Genomic DNA, 20,558 nt, shown 5'->3' with positions numbered 1-20,558 from the left:
TCGACTAATGTCCCTCCATGTTGTATATATATATGATAGTGGATACTTGAAGCACAACTGACTGACCTGCAGATGCTGGACTGGCAGATTGGGTTGTATGGCTTGTTGAACTTGTACTGCTGGTACGTGCTGCTGCATGGCTTTGAGTTTAGGCGCTGTCACTCCTTCTATTGTCATCTTGTTGGATATAAGACACTGACGCAACAGTGGGAGACTTTTCTGTAATCAACCAGCACAGCACTTCAATTAATCTTTTTTTTTTCATAAGCGTTTTGTGAAAAATACACAAATAAACTTGTCCATCTGAAAGTGTCAATCACAATCACAATCACATATATTCTAATACAAATTGTTCTGCTTACAATTTACATTTGATAATAAACTAGAATTGCAACTATTGACATGATATTCTCCAGATGACAATGCTTTTCTTTATTGCTCTTTATTCGAATGCAGGCATCACATACATGAACTCTACTGCAGTGAATGATGCAAAAGACTCTCATTTATTATAATTAAGACATTTGTTAGGGAAGAGAATATATGGATGTCAACTTCTTTATTATGAGGAACACAGTGTTCCTCATAATAAAGAAGTTGACATCCATATATTCTCTTCCTTATGTTTATCCCTTCTAAATGCCTTTCAAAGACCTAAGACATTTTTTGCTGTAGTGATCTTGAAGTGCATGTTGCATGACATGGAAAATGACAAGCAAACATCGCCTGGTGCAAAAGTGTTTACCACAAGCAGCATATAAAACCAGAATGTGTAAACATAGCAAAACTTATTGAGGCCTTTTTCTGAAACACCACTTTAAGCTAAACATTAGATTGGACCCAAAAATAAAATATACCCAAAGAAAAAATGAAATACCACATTTTCTGTTGTATTATACACACCCCCAAACTTTGGAGGGACAAACTTTGGGGAATATTGATATTTTACATATTTGCTATTTCATACAGAAATTAATCGTTTATCTTCAATTATGTGCAACAACTATAATGAAAAGCCTTGTGTTGTCCTAGATGAGGTTCAAATATAACCATGACACTTACAGTCACCACGTTGGACTTACTTTCAAAAATGGAATAAGGTACGGCTGTGGTGAAGATTTCAACTCTTCCTGTAACCTTGCTGTGAACATTTCTGGCTGTACCCTATCGTCCTGGAAACAAAAGAAGTGTAATACAACTGTATGCAGTGTTTGAACTCATCCCATTAAGACAATGGAGCAGATGACCCATAAACGTTGCCTGCCCATCTTCAAAGTTACCTGACCAATGAAAGAGTAGGTTACAAAAGTTAAAGTTATTTCCATTCATCCACCAACAATAATGGATCGCCGATGACAGTATCGAGAAAATCAAGAAAATCAAGAAAATCAAGAAAATCAAGAAAAACAAGTGATAACTCATGTCTTGATTCAGTTGAAATAATGCATACAATTAATTGAAAATCTACAAAAATCTGTAAATGTAAGTAGTCATAAGATTATCTGCCAGACAGTTGGACAGGTGGAGGAAACTTTCATGCAGCCTGACAGATAAGTTACCAGCGGCGGGCCGGCAGTTATTTCGAACACTGATTGTATGAACACTGAGTATACAAAGGACTTGGATCAAAGGCAGATCTCCAATCTGAAGCAGATTGACAAGACAATGACATTAACACATGTCATTCCTGCTTTAATGTCATGATGATGAGGGTCGTTCAATATTAAGGCCACCTTCCATTTTATTTCTTATTCCATCTTCTTACCCATTACTTTCTTAACTCTTGGGCATGTTTAACTTATATTCTCAGTGCTAGGATGGTGATATCCTACATACTAGAACATATTCTGATAAAATTTCTTCAAATTACAGATTTTTTGCAGATGACATTCGGAGTAAATGTATATGTTAATCTTACAACTTTAGTTTTAAGTGAAATTTGAAACAGTACTTTGAACAGTTACTCTTGAAGATATGGCAGCAGACAGATGGTTCTTATTACATCTTCAATATATGGAAGTGAGTTTGGTTTAACATTGAACGACAGTGCGTCAGCTGTATCATGTGATGTGGGAGGAAGACACCAATTGATTCAGCAGGGTTAGGAAATAACAGTTTTCGGCCACTAGTCCTTATAATGATAACATAAAGCAAAACCCTTAAAAAGGGCAAATTTCTACTAGTACTTATGATACCTTTACCATTGGGCAGTTTGGCAAGGACTATCGGACTAGTGCCAATTTCTAACGCTGTTCAGGTCTTACACGTTTAACACTTTGGTGAAACCCCACAAGCACAGATAGAGTGCTGACACTGCTTGAAACATAATCAACGCACATCCTGGTTTCAAACCCTCAATCATAGGTTTTTGTACAGCCAATTGGATCACCTTAGGCAACTGGGCAACCCATGCCCCTCTCAAACAGAACTAATATCTGCCATACATCTGACTTACAATGAGCCCTTGAATAAGTTCCCGGACATTCCGGACCGTCTGTGGTGGCTGACTGGAGGCCAGTTTGATGAGGGTTGACAGGAAGTTTTTACATTTCTTCACATTTTCCATAGGTTGAGACGCTGGACCTGTACAAGCAAGATAGATTCAGTCAAAGTTAGTGCTTCAACCATACACCATATCACCATGATCACCATGTAAAAACACTTAAAAATTGATATTTTCCGTTGTGGGAAAATGCATGCCCCATTCAGTAAAACTTGGAAACAAAGTAATATGCCTCAGGCTACCTTTATGACAAAGTCATAAGCACTTCCAGATTAATGACCTTGATCTTCAACCTTAACCAAGAACTGCCTATAGATCATGTATATAAAGTTTCGTCAAATTGCAATAATAAATTCACAAGTCATTGTGTATACACAAGCTTTTGATCACGTCTACTTCCCATCGACTGACGTTGGCCTGCAACATCTTTATAGACATTTAAGTTTACACAAAAATTTGGATTCTTTTATGTTTATTTGCTTTTTAACGTTGCACTCAGCAATATTCCAAATATATATGACGGCGGTCTGTAAATCAAGGCGGCCTTGGCCTGACAATCCAGTGATTGATATCATGAGCATCGATCTACACAATCAAGAATAATTAAATTTTCAATGTGTTCATTGAAATTCCTGCATTCTGATAAGCTGAATTGGTCACGTGTTATTGCATTCATTTCCCAATGAATGTAAAAAATTAAGCCATGCCCCTGCGGCACATTACTTTTATTACTGCAGAACTGCGGGGAATTCCCTTTCTGCTCACGTGTATCGTCATGCACAGGACATTTAGCGACTTTCGTGCATATTCATTGTCCAACTACCCTTTGAAACCGAAGGCCGAGAATGAATGAAACAGCAAACAGTTATAACCTGGATCTTCACGGATTAATTTGCAATTTCCTGAAATTCAAACAATGTTTCATAATTTGATCTCAAGAGAGATCATGTGTAGCGAGTTTCAAATTCCAATGACTAATAGTCAAGCTATCATCAAGTTATCTTGTACACCAAGGCTTTTTGATAATGACATCAATCTAACATTGTGTGACCTTGACCTGCAAAGTCATCCAATCACTTTCGTTAATCCTATTTGGTGTTACAAATATGAAGTCTCCTTATCAAACTTCCAATAATATCTGAATAAAACTATTTCTTGAGTGACCTTCGGCACTGACCTTAACATTTCACACAACTGTGACAAATGACAGGCATTGAGTTAATTATTGAGAGTCAATCATAGGTGATAGGAAAAATGCTTAAATTTCTCATGAATTAAACTGAAATTTCGTCAAACTTTGAACCATGTTTCATATTTGATCTCTAGTGTCCTTGACCTTACAGAGGTCACCCAAAAGAGACCAAAAGAGACCCCCACCTTAGAGATCATATAGAGATCATGGTAGAATCATTATTGTTAAATTCCTACTTACCATGTGGGGCCACCCCCTGTGCTGCCGCCCCAGCCCCGGCAACTGCTGCTTGTGGCTGCCCGATTGACCCTGGAACCTGTACTGTATTGGGGGCCGTACTGGGAAGATGAGTGTTGACTACAGGCATAGTGGCTCCAGTCTGCTGGAGGACTGTAGGCTGCCCACGACCTTGACCTACAGGTGGCTGGATTGTAACGTACGTTTGAACAGTACCAGAACGTCCCTGTGTTGATATAGGCTGAAACATTGAATTCACATTCAGTTTCCAACAAGAGGTGTTGCAAGTACAGAAGCAGGCTCTTTGCCACCATTTCCTCAAAAGCCCTTACATACGAGGGGTATTCATTAAAGATTTCCCCTAAACCACTTAGGGTTATCATGTTTGGTTGAAATTACACATGTGTAATGATACATGTATCTATGGGTTATGTCTGAATTTGCGGCACCGAACTATTAATCTAACCACTTTTACAGGTGTTATGATCGAGTAGGGTCTGACAATGGAGCCAGTAGAATACCGAGCAGTGATTAGGTTTTTATATTTGAAAGGTCACACACCAAAAGAAACTTTCGATGAAATGAAAGCAACTTATGGGGAAGATGCCCCATCATATGATGTTGTTAAACACTGGCATCGCCAGTTCAAGTGTGGTCGGACATCAGTGGAAACAGCTGCCATTCCTGGTCGCCCCCATTCAGCCATTGATGAGGACACTATCCATCAAGTGGAGAGCACCATTTTGGCAGACCGACGTGTAACTGTTCGCCAGTTAGCACAAGATGTCAAGATCAGTGTAGGGTCTGTGGAAAAAATCATCCATGACAATTTGAACATGCATAAGGTGTCTGCACGATGGATTCCCAGGTTGCTCACACCTTTCCAAAAGCAGGAACGAGTCAATTGCTCAAAGGATCTTTTGGACATGTGCCTAAAAAACCAGGCAAACGTTTTTGACAGACTTATCACACAGGATGAAACATGGGTCCATCACTATGATCCTGAGACTAAAGTTCAGTCGATGCAATGGAAGCATGTGGAGTCATCACCCCCAAAGAAGGCACGTGTCCAACCCTCTGCAGGCAAGGTCATGCTCACGGTGTTTTGGGACCAGCACGGAGTAGTGATGATGGATTTCTTGGCAAAGGGTACCACAATTACAGGAGCTTATTATGCTTCACTGCTGTGGAAATTGCGGGACGCTATCAAGCTTAAGAGGCGTGGCATGCTGACCAAGGGTGTCCGTCTCCTGCAAGACAATGCTCCAGTACACAACTCTCATGTTGCCCAGACAGAAGCACGGTCCTGTGGCTATGAAATCCTTCCACATCCTCCTTACTCTCCTGACCTTGCACCATCTGACTTCCACCTCTTTCCAACCATGAAGTCATTTTTGAAGGGAAAACGTTTCACAGATGATGAAACACTGATTTCTGAAGTCAAGTCCTGGTCTGAGACGCAAAATGAAGGCTTTTACAGCGAGGTCTCCATAGTTGCATAAAACGATGGGAGAAGTGTGTAACTCTTGGTGGTTCCCATGTGGAGAAAGACTAATACCTATGCCAAGTTTCATTCCACTAGGTCCATCGGGAGTGGGTCAGGGGAAATCTTTAATGAACACCCCTCATACCAGTATGATACCACCATGTATTTCCAATCTGAAAACCTTGCTTTCATATTTGTGAAAAACCAGGAAGTCCCTTGCCTCCAGTTAGCATAATAAGGAAATGTATTAACTTCCTATCTAATGACATTACTTCTGGTCCAAGAAAACAAATGCCTCCTGTTGGATACCTTTAAATCAAAAAGTCTTTCCATATGCCTCTAACTAGCTTCATAAAAAGTTATATGCAAACCACAACCATGACCCTGATAATGACACTTACAGTTCTCAAAGAAGATAGATAGTCCCATGCATCTAGTTTATTTCAAAGGATGTTGTGTGGGCTTTCGTTTGACATGGTAAAGAATGCATCAACAACTTCATGTAGTACCACTAAAATGAACCGATACTAGCCTGACATCACTGTTTGACAAAAACAATATAAATATCTAAATCACATAGCCCTAACCAATCACCCATATTATTGCAGACATCTTGACAGTAACCTTAATCTGATTCATGTTAATCAAGACAACGCTTAAGATATACCAGCAAACCAGTCTCACGGTACAACAGTACCTGTCAATGATTGATACAACCATTTTTCACATGAACTTCAAAGATAAAAGTCTTCTTCCCGAGGCAAGAGCATCCACTAGTCTAGTTTCGACCCTGGCCACATCAAGCCCACTTTCTGGGGTTAAATATGATTGGACTATAGCACATATCTAGTCCAGTCAGAGAATGTTTCATAAATTCAACATCTGGGTTTTCAAAAACATGGTCGCTGCAATACAGCACTCATAATCTACAAGAAGTAGTGCCAGGATCAAGCCATGTAAAGTGGGTTTGATGTGTCAAGGGTAGAAACTAGGTTTTGATATAGGCCGTGGAGACGATTGCTTCGGGAAGATGGCCTTTAGTAGGTAAGACACAGGCACATATAATAGTTCGGTGCATGTTAGGGTACCATGCCTCAGAAACAGATCATGACATAACCATGTCTTACAACAACCTAAATGATGACTTTGACCTTTGACTAACCTTGACCAAACCTGACAAAAAAGGATCTCATCCAATAAAAGTCAATAACATCCACATAGTTAACTTTATAAATAAACTTGCTTTGGGTCAGCATAACCATGTCACTGTTTCAGTTCATCCAAAATGTGTGGAAGAATTTGGCAGTGATAAAGAAGAATGACCTATATATTTTGGAATATTCCTACAAAAAGCCCATCTCATCTTGCATTTGGTAATACCATGACATCCCATATGAAACACTCCTATCCTGAAACAAATATGACTGTACACTGCGCAGCATTCCAAACAAGGGGTCCTGGGGTTCTTGATGTTCACTGCTGTACTATGTTATTGTAGGTAACCTCTAAATCTTTGACAAGAAACATTCACCATTGGAGCTATGACAAGGACCCCTTTAATTTCATGCTTCTATTTTGACACTATGACACTTTTCACAACATCTTCCAAAAATTCTGAAACGAATTTCAACTTGTCAAGAAACCATAAAACTATGAACATTTCAAGACATTTAAACGAGTGAGGTTGGTTTTAACACCACCTTCAACAGTTTTTCAGTAATATCACGCACAACGTGTCAGCTTATGTGGTAGGAAAGCCAAAAGTGATGCTGATCTTACAGGTTCACCACTTTGGTGGAACCACGAGCATTGGCATGGTGCTGACAAATCCAGAAACATAACCAGGGTGAACCGGGACTTGATTCCACAGTCACAGGTTTCTGGGGCATCTAAGGAAACTTGTCAACAAACTTAATGCATTTCCAAATAGCAGTTCTTACCCTGACATTCTGCAACTTATTGGCTGATGTTGGTACTGTGGTGACGATGGACTGCGACCCCGGCACAGCCCCCTGCCCCGTCGTGGACATCAACATGAGCTGGCCCTGTTCATTCTTCACCAGGAGCGTCCCTGGCTGCAGTTGGAATCCACCAGGCTGTAATGTTATTGTATTCTGCAAACACCAAAGTCACTCATCTCTCATCTGACAGCTGCAGTAGGAGTTACCCAGTGTTAAGTACAACACCCATGCAGCCATGCAGGCAATGCCACTAGTGGCAGGCAACGAGCAATAAGTCAACTTTGACGTCACACATATACACACAGACAAGCAGTCACTATCATGTCTAAAGGCTAGTCTAGTCAACTAGCAATTATTACATGCAGAAATATGAAGGGTTCAGTTCATTACTGTTATATCAGTGTTTGAAATCAGGGATGAAAATTACAGGGTCATCATCGACATGACATCCCTGTTGACAAGGCTGGATGATTTGGAATAAAATTCATAACAATAGAAAATTCCTTGAAACCCTGTCATTCCCAAATTTCTAACACTGAATGAGTTAAAAGTTGTTAAGTGATAGAATCAGAAAGTGGAATTTGGTTAGAACTGACTGTGCATCTAGGAAACCCTGAAGCCCGAAGGACAAGAAATGTTCACTGAGAAACTGGGAAGCAGCAGGGATAATTCTAGGTTGGGGCCATGTGCTTTTGACCCTAAATTTGAAAAAAAAGGCCCACATTTTCAAACACAATTTTAACAATGTTCTCAATGGGCATACCTCTGGAATATTTGAAATTTTCACAAATGAAGCCCATGTCAGAAAATTCAGAGTAAACCCTGGTAGCAGTATTGTGAAAACTGAACCGTTTCAATTCCTTTTGACTGTAATGCTGGCAAATATCATAACAAGATCAGCATAAAATAATCAATTCACATGAGTAAACAATACCTACAAATATACAAATGACATTTGTTTACATGGTTTAGGAAACAAGATCATGCTTGTTTTTTTATTTACAATTTCACTTGGAGTTAAGATGTAATTCTTGATGTGAACAACTTTGACATGTACTCAGCTTGGTCAGAGGAGACTACTGCGCAGTTTATTGACACACTCTTTGGCTTTTATTTTCTTTGTTAGTACACAAATTCATTAACCTTTAGATAACTTTATCAAGAAAGATGTGTCACAAAATATTGTCTTATAACCTAAAAGTCACGAATTCAGGCTTAACATGTTTAAAGCCTAACAGTATTCCAGCTACACGACATCCTACTACACAGCATCGACCTACACAATTGGGATACAGTGACATGCATCATCCAAGTCAGTGTTGCTGATGGATGTCATCATGTCCCAATTATGGAGGTTGTTCTCATGATATGAATCACTGGATCATCTGGTCCAGACTCGATTATTTACAGGCTGACATCACATATTGCAGAAAGCTCCGTTAAACAACAAACAAAAACAGAGGTAGCGAACTTGATCTTAATTCAAATAAATGTGGCTGATTAACTTTATAACTGAGCCAAATTTCACAGCAGGTCTCAGCAAATTGCAGGAATATCACTGAAGTATCTTTCTCTCTATCAGCTCACTGATTTTGCAAAGAGGAAAAGACTTCATCCATTTATTTATTAATGACACTACTCCCTTCAAAGATTAATTCATGATCTACTATTGAACCCATAAGTACTTTATTTTGTAGATTCAGCTGTTTAAAGGTTGTTAATCATATTAATCACTAAAAAACTTGAAAAATAGTCAAATGTCAACTAGGAGCTTAATTCTAACATGTCTAATCCATTAATCATATTGATGTCTAACCTCAGAACTGTTATAATGAATTGTTTACAAAACTGAATGGAAAAGATGCCCTAGAAATTATCTTATTAGAAAAACAGCAGACAGTGGGCAAAATTGTGTGTTTATGATTTGCCTGTTATATGCTGATATAATATAACGTATCTCTTTAGCAAATCAAATCACAAAAGAAAACACACAAAAAACATTACATATATTTCATACCTAGACATATTAGTTTAGAAGTTGTCAAAAATATATGATAAAATCACAAGCATGTTTTTTATTTTGAATTTGTTTTACAACATGTACAAAGTATTACTGAAAATGATATAAGCAAATCAATTTTTTAAACTGAAGACGGCTGAATTCAACGTTGGCAAGATTGTCAAATGTCTATTGCGCCTAGTGTTTTTAAAAGTGATTGAGTGGAAACAATGTTTTCACAGATGTTGGCTGTGTATTCTTTGGTGGTTCCGAGAGTAAAATGGGGAGGATAAAGAAAAACAAGAGACGAGACCATTCTGCATCAATGCATACACACCCTGATATGATGTGGGATAAAGTAAAAAGCACTGTTTATCAATTTCATTTACTACTGGCCGGTTTCAGTTACGAATAAGGAGCATAGGATGAAATCTGTGATGGATTATTTTCCAATTATATCAGTGATTTCACTGAATTTTGAAATAATAATAATATTAAAGAATGACATGTATCAGTGTGTTGTTTTAAGCATCACAGTTTTAATAAAAGACAATGTTATATATCAAACAGAAACAGAAAGTGAGTTAAATCACATTTTACGACAAGTTGTAAATAGTAGCACCAATTGTAGGTAAATAGGAGTAGCTCCACGCTGACAGTGATTACGATTTCACGGAACTTTCAGCAATATTCACAGCAGAAGCACCAGAAACATTAATCAAAGAATTACAGTTTTGAAAATAAGGAGATACATGTTTTAAAAAGTGAAAATATTAATCTATTGGGTCAAAAACTAGTTCTAAAAACCAGGCTTACCACTGTTAACACTTTGAAATTGTGAAGTTTCCTTTATGCGGTTAAACTATTTCAAAAAGTTCAATATTAATTACTATTGGTTATACTTACAAGAGAAAATGTTACTGCAGTGTTTTATTTCCCTTCATACCTATTAGTTTAGTGCGTATTTTGTGCATTAGATATAAAGTTGACAGAGCAAAATAGAAAGCACATCACTTTTCATTTAGACAGCTAATCTTGCTGACAGATTAACGACTAAATCATTAATGATTAAACAAATACCAAACAGGACTCAATTTAGATATATAAAACATGCACCAATACAACCTATTACTGAAAATGCAACCTGGTGCTTTATTATACCTCCGACTTATACGGCCATGGGTATATAGTTATACGAAGGAACTACATCCATCTGTAGACATTTCTGTGTGCAACCTGTAACTTGAAAACAACTGCATAAAATCTATTTCAAACTTGGTGAAAACTTTCTATACCAATAGGAGGGGTGCAGTGCAAAGTTTGACTTTGATATGTGTATTTTCTGAGAAAATGTGAACTTTTACATGTTTTGAACTTAGAAGTTACTTCAACATTTATGCGACCTACAACTTGAAAACCACTTCATGGATACTTTTCCAATTAGGGGTATAGTTTTTATACCAATAGGAGAGGTGCAGTGCAAAGTTTGATTTTGATAAGTGGATTTTCTGAGAAAGTATTGCTTTTTCCATGTTTTGAACTTAGAAATATGTTGGAGTCGAAGTTGGGGGTCGGCTCACTTTTTGCCTTGTTTACCATACTACATCACTAATTGCTGTGTTACGTGTAATTCAGAGATTGGACATTTTATGTATTTAGACTATTTTTTATCTTGGATACATTTATGGACCAGGGTGCAACCCGGTTGTCTGGTGCAACTCGCTTTTCATGTCAACATGCACCTGATGCAAGTCAAATCACGTTCCTTCAATCAAGCCTGAATGCAGACCATTGAATTTTGCTATTTTGTACATGGACACATTAGAACACGGAATTGGAGAAAGACTGCTCTAATTGTAAGTTTTCTATTTTCATTCATGAACGATGATCATTGCGTTTCAAACAACGAAACAATATTTAAATTTCAAACAATTTCCATCACTTATAATCAATAATGTATACGTAGCAATATATTAAATAGAAACTAGTCCCGCTAGGTTTATCTTTTCTCATACCATGTATATAACATGCTGTTGTAATCAAGTTAGTGTATATCTACCAGTATAACAGGTAAAAGGTAAAATGCAAAACATCATTCCTTATCTGAATTCATATAACCCACTGGTGTAATATTTCTTTTACCATAGTCAATAAGGGAGTTATCAACCCTATTATCATGATTATGTCATGCTGTCTAAACAAACATGGTGCTGTTGACTAAATAAGACAACAAATCAATGACTATGCAGCGTTAGAAACTAACAGTTTTAGTCTACTAGTCCTTATAATGATAACATATAGCAAATCCCTTAAAAATGAGAAATTTCTACTAGTCCTTATGATACCTTAACTATTGGGCAGTTTGGCAAGGACTACAGGACTAGGTCCAATTTCTATCGCTGCTATGTACTATGTACATTATAACATAGATCTAATTAGGAGACAAGTCATGTTAAACCATTTAACAATGTATCATTACAATGCAGCCTCATTACTATGCTGAACAAATAAGGTTAGGGATCATAAACATTTTTAGGATATTTTATATAAAATAGCTCATCCAGTCTTCGCTACGAAAATATTATAGGATATATTAGAGGATATTATGAAAACACCCTTAATTACAATTTACCTAAAAAAATTCATATAAAGACAAAATAATATGTCAATTACAAAAAGAAAGAGCATGTAACATGATTACATATGTCATTTTCTAAAAATTAGATCACTTTTATTTCACAGTAAACATAGTAAATGGGAACTGTTTCATTCAGTGGTATAAACTGTTATGGACGCTAAAAATTTTTTGATATACTTACAAAGATCCCTTGACTTTCATTCTTAAATCCAACACTGGATCACTAAGTTGTCTGACATTTGGTTATTATTTCAGCCATTTAATGTTGCTAATATTATCATGGAAATATTTTAAGTAACTAAATGCTTCATTGGACTTTTTGAATACTGATAAAAAATCATGACCAATACTGCTAGTAATAGATATAATTTCATGGTCATATTTCTCCCCAAGATCAAACTTCAATTCTACCAATGACTAATATAAGCAAACAAGTTCTGTCCAAACGAACAGTCAAACACATCTCTAATCATGCTAATACTCATGATGTTATGTTTCATGAATTAGTGATGTTACAGTTTTAAACAATTGGAGCAGATTACTTGTATTACTGAAACTGTTCCATCGCCAGTTAGCTGTTTTTGATATCAAAACATTCAAAATATCTACCATGCAATACTGGGTATGTTCCATTTTGTTTGACAGTGACAAGATTATTGATGACAAAAAACAAGCAGATTACGTCATTGATGGACTTACAAACTGTGGATTCAGTGTCTTTCTATGACTATTCTAAAGTGAATTCATCTAATTATGACACTATGAATAGATAGTTTCACGATTTTAACTGCAAATGACTATTAATAGCTTGTGTATCATCTTGTATCAATACAGAAAAAATGTATCTTGTAACTAGTGGTGGGACTTCTCAATACAAGTATCGATCACAGTCACGCACTAAAGTATAAAATATCGGTTCTGACCTTAAAGGTGTGATTTAATAACTGTTCCCTTAAACACTAATCAGTAGTTCAAGTTAAGAGTGAAAACAAATATTTTCATTGGTTGTGCTATACTTCACACTGCCCACTGTAAATCATCAGTGTGCCAGGTATTTGGCCATCCTATCTATGAAAATGATGGCTTACGCACCATAGATAATAAGATTTTGTTAGATTGTTGTTTAACGCCGTACTCAGCAGTCTGAAAATAATCGAGTCTGGACCAGACAATCCAGTGATTGACGTTATGAGCATCGATCCACATAATGGGGATACGATGTCATGCATCAACCAAGTCAGGGAGCCTGACCTCCTGATCCCGTTAGTCGCCTCTTACAACAAGCATAGTCGACAGATAATAAGAGCACATGCAAGGATCGTGATACATATCGGATCGTGAATAAGGTATCGTGATATGTATCACATTGCACAGTTGGTGTATCATCCCAGCCCTACGTGTAACGTATTGTCCCATGAAATCTCACAATGCCCTGGTGCACCGATGTATGGTTTCACCGCTACTGAATAATGATGATCAGGGTTATGGGCCAGGTTAAACAAATGCCCATATTCTATGTACATGTATTGTAATAAACATGACAAAGAGAAACTGAAATTTAGAGTGATCTTATTTTACTTCTTCTGAAGCACTGTACCGTAAACACCTACCAAGCTTTCTCGGAGGTATGTGAAAAAAAGTCTGCTGATGGGACAAACTGTTAGTGTCTTTTGATAATTTTGTTTTACTGTATGTAATGCTGATTGTGTTTCAACAAACTTACTTTGAGAAACTGATGTTGCTGGTATCTGGTGCACAAAATTAGAACTATTTGTACTTCTCAAACATATGTTAGAACTGTTACTATGGTTACTGACCTTAATAATAAAACACAAAAATAAGTCATGTAGATGTATATGGTAGTAGTGTTAACATTAAATGTCAAAAAGAAAGAAGTATAGAATATTGATAACCTTCATGATTATTTAGTAATTAGGTCATATGACACTTCCAAAAAACATTATGAAAGTCAGATATTTTTAATCCATCTGCATTCCCTAATTCAGGTAAATGTCTTGCTAACAATAGATTTTATCAAATGATAAGTATTGTTGTCAAGCAATGTTCAGAAAAGTCATACAACATCCTCATGTAACCCTTGAAACAGGTAACATCAAATATTAATGTTGACAAAGCAGAAACACAAGTATCTATCATATTCTGGGATAAACACTGATCTTGAATTCCCAATATGTACCCAAACTTGTCAAGTACTTTGCTGTGTAGTAAGCATCCATACAAAGCCACACAGAAACTCTTCACCAGTTTCTTGATAACTGTGCATAATTTCATAAGGTAATGACATAAGAAAAATTTCTCAATTAAGAGACTTTTGTTTTACACTATTTTTAGCAATATTCCAGCCATATCTTGCCAGGGGACACCAAGAATGGGCTTCATAACACCTTGAACAAATGAGGGGAATTGAAAACAAAACTTCACCCATGTCTAGTGAATGCTCTAACCGCTCCGCTACCCAACTGCCCCCACCAAGGCAAAACCATTAATTCTTCATAAAAAATCCTTAAAATGATTGTATTTTTTGCAATATTTGGGCCTACCATGTTATTAATCCACTCATGAGATAGTGGGTTGATCTATTGCGCTTAATCACATTAAAGGGAAATTGATATATTGTAACTTACTTATGTATATATATCAAAATATATCCAAGTGTTTGAGTTGTGCTAAACAATGTCCATCCCCTGCCTGGACTTGTTGAATAAAAGTTCCACATTAATGAGATATGATGACACAATTGTTTTACAGAGCATTTTTATATCAGTTTTTGTATGTTCTTGGCCTTCATGATCATAAGTATCTAAGTACAGATGTTCATCATTAACAATGCTAACAGAATATTAATACATTAAACAAATAGTCTGACCAACATGCTTTACATCATTACTGTACTCACCGCTGATTGCTGCCGAGGAGCAATGCTAATCTGCTGGGGTTGTTGTGCTGCGATTCGGATAGGATTGGACATCCTTTGCCCCCCTTTAGACATGCCCGTAGTGCGAGTACCTGACGCATTAACATTCACAATTTGTACAGGTCCCCCACTTGTCCCTTGAGTGGACACCACAGACGGTCGAACTACCGTCACATGTTGGTGGGGTGGAGGTTGCGTCCGCACTGTGATCACACTTGGACTAGCATTGCCCTTAATATTTGAAATCGACACATTGTGCATATTACCACCTGCACCACTTAAATGGGCTCCTCCAGGGAGCATGGAACTGTCTGAATGTGTACCTGGTACATTCAAATGAATAGTCTGCATGTTCATAGACTCCTGTTTCACCTCCTGTTTTATTATATATGGTGAGTTTGGATTGTTTTCCTGTTTCACTGCACCATTTCCTGGCTCTTGTTTCATTAAGAAAGGCTGAGATGATGACACAGATGAATCTTTACCTCTGTGGATGTTCTGAACAGTCTGTTGATGAGGACTCCCATTTTGAGCTACTGAAATAGGCTTCTGTTCAGCAGCAATTGTGGCTAAATTGTAAATAGCATTGCTAGCTGCAGAGTTGTCTCTGGTGGCACTCAAGCCACTTGTTCCATGTACACTTGTAGTAATAGAATTGACATTGCTGTTGCCTATACTATTCATAAACGATCCTGTATTAGAAGCAGGTATATGTACAACAGTTGTGTTTGTTGGGTTGATTGCATTATTTTGGGGTTGTGTGATAATCCGTATATGAGACGGATTAGCAGCCTTGCTATTGACAGTGTTTACATTCAGCAGGGAAACCCCTCCAGTGGTTGCAGGGACTGGGGAGGAGTTTATAATAGAGGCAATTCCAAGAATCTGATTTTCTGAAAGATTCGATTTTGAAGTGGGACCAAAGGAAGCATTCAGGGCAGTGTTGTTATGAATTGGCAAACCTTTCTGTCCGGCACTTGTCGTCGAGTTTGCTACAAAACTGGGGTTTGTGGAAGTTACATTGGTGGATGATGTACCAATATGATTATTGTTGACGGAGGCGTCTGATATTGTCTTCGGTGGTTCCTTATTTGTTGGTGAAGCTAACTGGGATTCTAGGGACCCAACTAACGCGCTCACTGCTGTTTCATCGATTTCAGATGATAGCAAGTCATCAATAGAACCTGGGTCCGCCATTTCCCCAGCTCGCCAAATTTTAGACTGAAACAGCGCATGCGTAAAGCAGAGACTGCTGGGATATGTTAGTAAAGCGAAGACGGAGACTGCTTGCAGTACAACTAACAACAAGCTATGGTTATTTTTAGAAGCAGCGGTGCTCCGTTGGCACAAACTTTCTAAGGAAGGATATTTCAGGCGTTTTTCCTCAAATTTTGCCCTGAATAGAAATATAGAATTGCTGATACTTTGTCATCCCTCGTATGACAGTAGTTATCAAATATATTATTCATACTTCCCGAACGTGTTTCATCGAACTACTACTACTACTACTACTACAAATACTACTACTACTACTACTACTACTACTACTACTACTACTACTACTACTACCCGATAAACAAAATTGCCTTGATTATCCGAAGAAGGTCTTACCATAACCATTATCAAAATCCGAAGAAGGTCTTACCATAACCGACCCGCCAAACATCTAGGGCGTTAAAAATTGTACTTGGAATCGAAAAGAGAACTGAAGTGTGTGTGTGTGTGTGTGTGTGTGTGTGTGTGTGTGTGTGTGTGTGTGTGTGTGTGTGTGTGTGTGTGTGTGTGAGAGAGAGAGAGAGAGAGGGGGGGGGGGAGGGGGAGAGAGAGAAATAAATACTTAATCTTACATTAATTGACATAGCATGATAAGTTACTACACATTAATTTTACTGCTGCTTATTTTGTGATGCATTATTGATTAATTGACTTGTTAGTTTAAAGGTTCAATCATTCAGAGAGAATTTAATTTGTTTGTTTGTTGTTTCACTCAGCAATATTCCATCTATATGACGACGGTCTGTAAATAATCGTTTACATTCCGTCGTGGTGCTTAGTTTGGTGGCCCTAAAAACAACACAGGTAAGAAAAAGGTGGAGTTCCAGGTAAGGACTGTCTTCAGCAACCCACGCTTGTCGTAAGAGCCGATAAACGGGATCGGGTGGTCAGGCTCACTGACTTGGTTGATGCATGTCATCGTATCCCATTTGAGTGGATCGATGCTCATGATGTCAGTCATTGGGTTGTCTGGTCCAGACTCGATTACTTACAAACCGCGGGGTGGTCGGGTAGCCTAGTGGTTACAGCGTCCGCTCGTCACGCCGAAGACCCGGGTTCGATTCCCGTCATGGGTACAATGTGTAAAGCCCATTTCTGGTGTCCCCCGCCGTGATCTTGCTGGAATATTGGTAATAGTGGCGTAAATCAAAACTCACCCACTCACAACTTACAAACCGCAGTCATATAGCTGGAATATTGCTGATCGCGACGTTAAACAACACACAAACAAATGAAAAAATATAATCCTCCGGTCAGTATTGAAAAAGGTCAGGAACATTATGGTTTTAACTGACCTGAACAATACAATGCGTCGTGTCTATGCCATACGAAGAGTGACATATCAAGATCTGGCACGTTTATTATGCATTTGCAATGATAGAATACCAGTGTATTATATCTCTATTGTATTATGATAAATACTCTGAGATTTCAGTCCACCGCGGCGACAGTATGGTTTCAGTCCACCGCGATGACAGTATTGGTTTCAGTCCATCACAGTGACAGTATTGGTTTTTAGTCCATCGCAATGACAGTATTGGTTTCAGTCCACCGCAGTGACAATATTGGTTTCAGTCCACGGCGATGGCAGTATTTGTTCAAGTGTGAGTGAGCGAGTGAGTGACGATTCACCCTTATTTCAGACAGATCTGTAAGAGCTAACATACTGGTTATTGTGTGATGTTGTTTTACGTCATACTCACAAATATTCAAGCGATATCACGGAGATTGGAGACAATCGTCTGGACCAGACAAACAAGTGGTTGACTGCATGAGCAATGATCTATTAATATGTATTCCCACAAATGATGACCACAGGTGTACAGTGACATATACCAACTCCCATGACGACGGGGCAGTCCTCAGGTTGCATGAATAACTGTCCCAGGCATTTTGTCAACAGTTTACTTGCACTTGCACAGTTGTGCTTTTGTCTCATAATCTCTATGATATGAAAAAGTTATTTCTGTCGTTTTCAACAACTACCATTCAATCAGTGAACCACACTTTCAGTGACGAGAGGCGGTCGGGCAGCCTAGTGGTTGAAGCGTTCGCTCGTCACGCCGAGGCCCGGGTTCGATTTCCCGCATGGAAACAAAATGTGAAGCCAATTTCTGGTGTCCACCGCCGTGATATTGCTGGAATATTACTAAAAGCGGCGTAAAACCATACTCACTCACTCACTGACAATTTTGTTTGTATATTTGTTTGCAGTTTAATGCCGCACTCAGCAATATTCAAGCTACCTCACGGCTGTCTGTAAATAATCGAGTCTGGACCATACAATACAGTGACTGACATCATGATTATCGATCCACGCAATTGGGATGTGATGACATGCATCAACTATGTCAGCGAACCTGACCGCCCGATCGCGTTAGTCGCCTCTTACGAAAAGCATTGTCGCCTTTTACAACTAGCATGGGTATCATATATCACGACGGCATGTACATAATCGACTTTGGACCAGAAGAACCAGTGGTTGAGTGCATGACCAATGTATGGTAGGGTGACACACAAGCACAGCCAGCTAGAGCGGGTATTGTAACCATCCAATCAACGTTAACTGGCTCTTTGAGAACGATAAATCAGCATTAGAAATTGGCACTAGCCCTGCAGTCCTTGCCAAACTGCCCAGTAGTTAAGGTATCATAAGGACTCGTAGAAATTTGCCATTTTTAAGGGTTTTGCTATATGTTATCATTATAAGGACTAGTGGACTAAAACTGTTAGTTTCTACCACTGGATAATGGTCATACATATTCTGACCCGAAATTCATTGGCTGTATAAGTACTTTAATGCTGCATGTCTAACGTCACAGAGGCGTTATCGACTCAAGCTATATAACGGAATCATGAATGTGTGTGTGTGTGTGTGTGTGTGTGTGTGTGTGCGGTGTGTGTGTGTCTGCTTGTACTAGTCAGGACTAATACAGATTTTATAGTGCCAGCCCACTAAGACACCATGCCGCAGTATACTGATTCCGAGCCGACCAGTCCTTGTTTTAGCCCCTTAATGCCGAGCACCAGGCAGGGTAACAACAAGAACGATATTTTAAACTCTTTTGGTATGACGCGGCCGGGGATCGAACCCAGGACCTATAATCGAGTGAGACAAACCTTTGGCTGATTAAGCTGACATCGACTGAGCAACGCCCAAATCGCTCGATCGCTGACTTGGTTGATGCATGTCATCGTATCCCATTCGTGTGGATCAATGCTCATAATGTCAATCACTGGATTGTCTGGTCCAGACTCGATTATTTACAGACCGCCGTCATATAGCTGGAATATTGCTGAGTGCGGCGTAAACAACAAAAAACAACAACCAACAAACAAACTTTTCCAACAGTTTCTCCACAGCTGCTATTACGTAATCGCTGGAATCGAAATTGGTTCCGACAAGAACTCTTCATGTTCGGGAAGAGATGGAGTCAGATCAGGAGACTCGGGTTGGTGCTGTAGTTCAAAGTCACTCGTGGATCGTAGCCATAGCGATGACTAATTTGTGCACTGGCGCATTGTCCGGGTGGAAGAGCACACCATTCTCTATGTCTTTATTTCATCACGTAATTACCTCAAAAGTGCAACATAATATGCTCCGTGTATTGTCTCGACTTTAGGAAGATAGTCCCACAAAGATGACACCTTCGGCATCCCGAAAAACGGGGATCATAACTTTTCCAGCTGATGTGGCAGTATTTTCCTTCTTTGGTGGTGGTGCCAGGAGCTTCCACTGTTTTGATTGCTGTTTTGACTCAGACTGGAAGTGGCAAATCCAGGTTTCATCCACAGTCACAAATCGTTGCAAGAACCTTTATGGGTCAGCGTCAAACAGAGCCAGATTATCACGAGACATGTTGTGTCTGGTGCGTTTTTATATCAGATGCCAGAAGCTTGGAAGCTAACGAGCTGATACTTTCTTTATTGCCAAAGTTTCTGGGTTTATCGAATGTACACTCACCAGTGAAATGCCTACTAGCAATATGACGCTCAGTCATTCGCTGGCCCGTCATCACCACATGGTGGATTCTCCGGATCATGTCTGGTGTTGCTGACGTCATAGGCCTTCCGGGATGGGGGTCGTCCTCTAGGCTATCCCTGCCACGCTTAAACTTCAATCATTTGCATCCCACCTCTTTACAATTGCATAGTTAGGACTATCCTTCCATTGTGTTGTGCGCCACTTTTAGCAATATTCCAGCAATATCACGAGGGGACACCAGAAATGGGCTTCTCAGTATATTTACCCAGTTGGGAAATTGAACCCGGGCCTTCGGTTGCGAGCGAACGCTTTAACCACTACACACGCCGTCAGAGTATGACGACACA

At 38.8% G+C, this 20,558-nt stretch overlaps 1 protein-coding gene across 2 annotated transcripts in view; it reads right to left on the bottom strand.

Moving 5' to 3' along the window:
* The window catches only part of LOC139454243 (transcription initiation factor TFIID subunit 4-like), a 32,004-nt gene extending 15,856 nt beyond the window's left edge, over positions 1 to 16,148 (bottom strand). The window contains exons 1-6 of one of the 2 annotated variants that reach the window (XM_071235849.1): positions 14,934 to 16,148; positions 7,359 to 7,532; positions 3,936 to 4,173; positions 2,456 to 2,583; positions 1,083 to 1,172; positions 67 to 219 (exon numbers count right to left, since the gene is read on the bottom strand). In XM_071235849.1, coding sequence (XP_071091950.1) covers positions 67 to 219; positions 1,083 to 1,172; positions 2,456 to 2,583; positions 3,936 to 4,173; positions 7,359 to 7,532; positions 14,934 to 16,148 — 1,998 coding nt within the window. The remainder of the gene's footprint in view (positions 1 to 66; positions 220 to 1,082; positions 1,173 to 2,455; positions 2,584 to 3,935; positions 4,174 to 7,358; positions 7,533 to 14,933) is intronic. The other variant, XM_071235850.1, reaches the window with a different exon arrangement.
* Positions 16,149 to 20,558: the final 4,410 nt, after the last annotated feature.

The sequence above is a fragment of the Haliotis cracherodii genome, unplaced genomic scaffold (genome assembly GCF_022045235.1).
Source record: "Haliotis cracherodii isolate W230 unplaced genomic scaffold, xgHalCrac1.p SCAF_10, whole genome shotgun sequence".
Classification (NCBI taxonomy): domain Eukaryota; kingdom Metazoa; phylum Mollusca; class Gastropoda; order Lepetellida; family Haliotidae; genus Haliotis; species Haliotis cracherodii.
The sequence above is the reverse complement of the archived record's forward strand: the minus strand, read 5'-3'. Positions and strand labels throughout refer to the sequence as shown.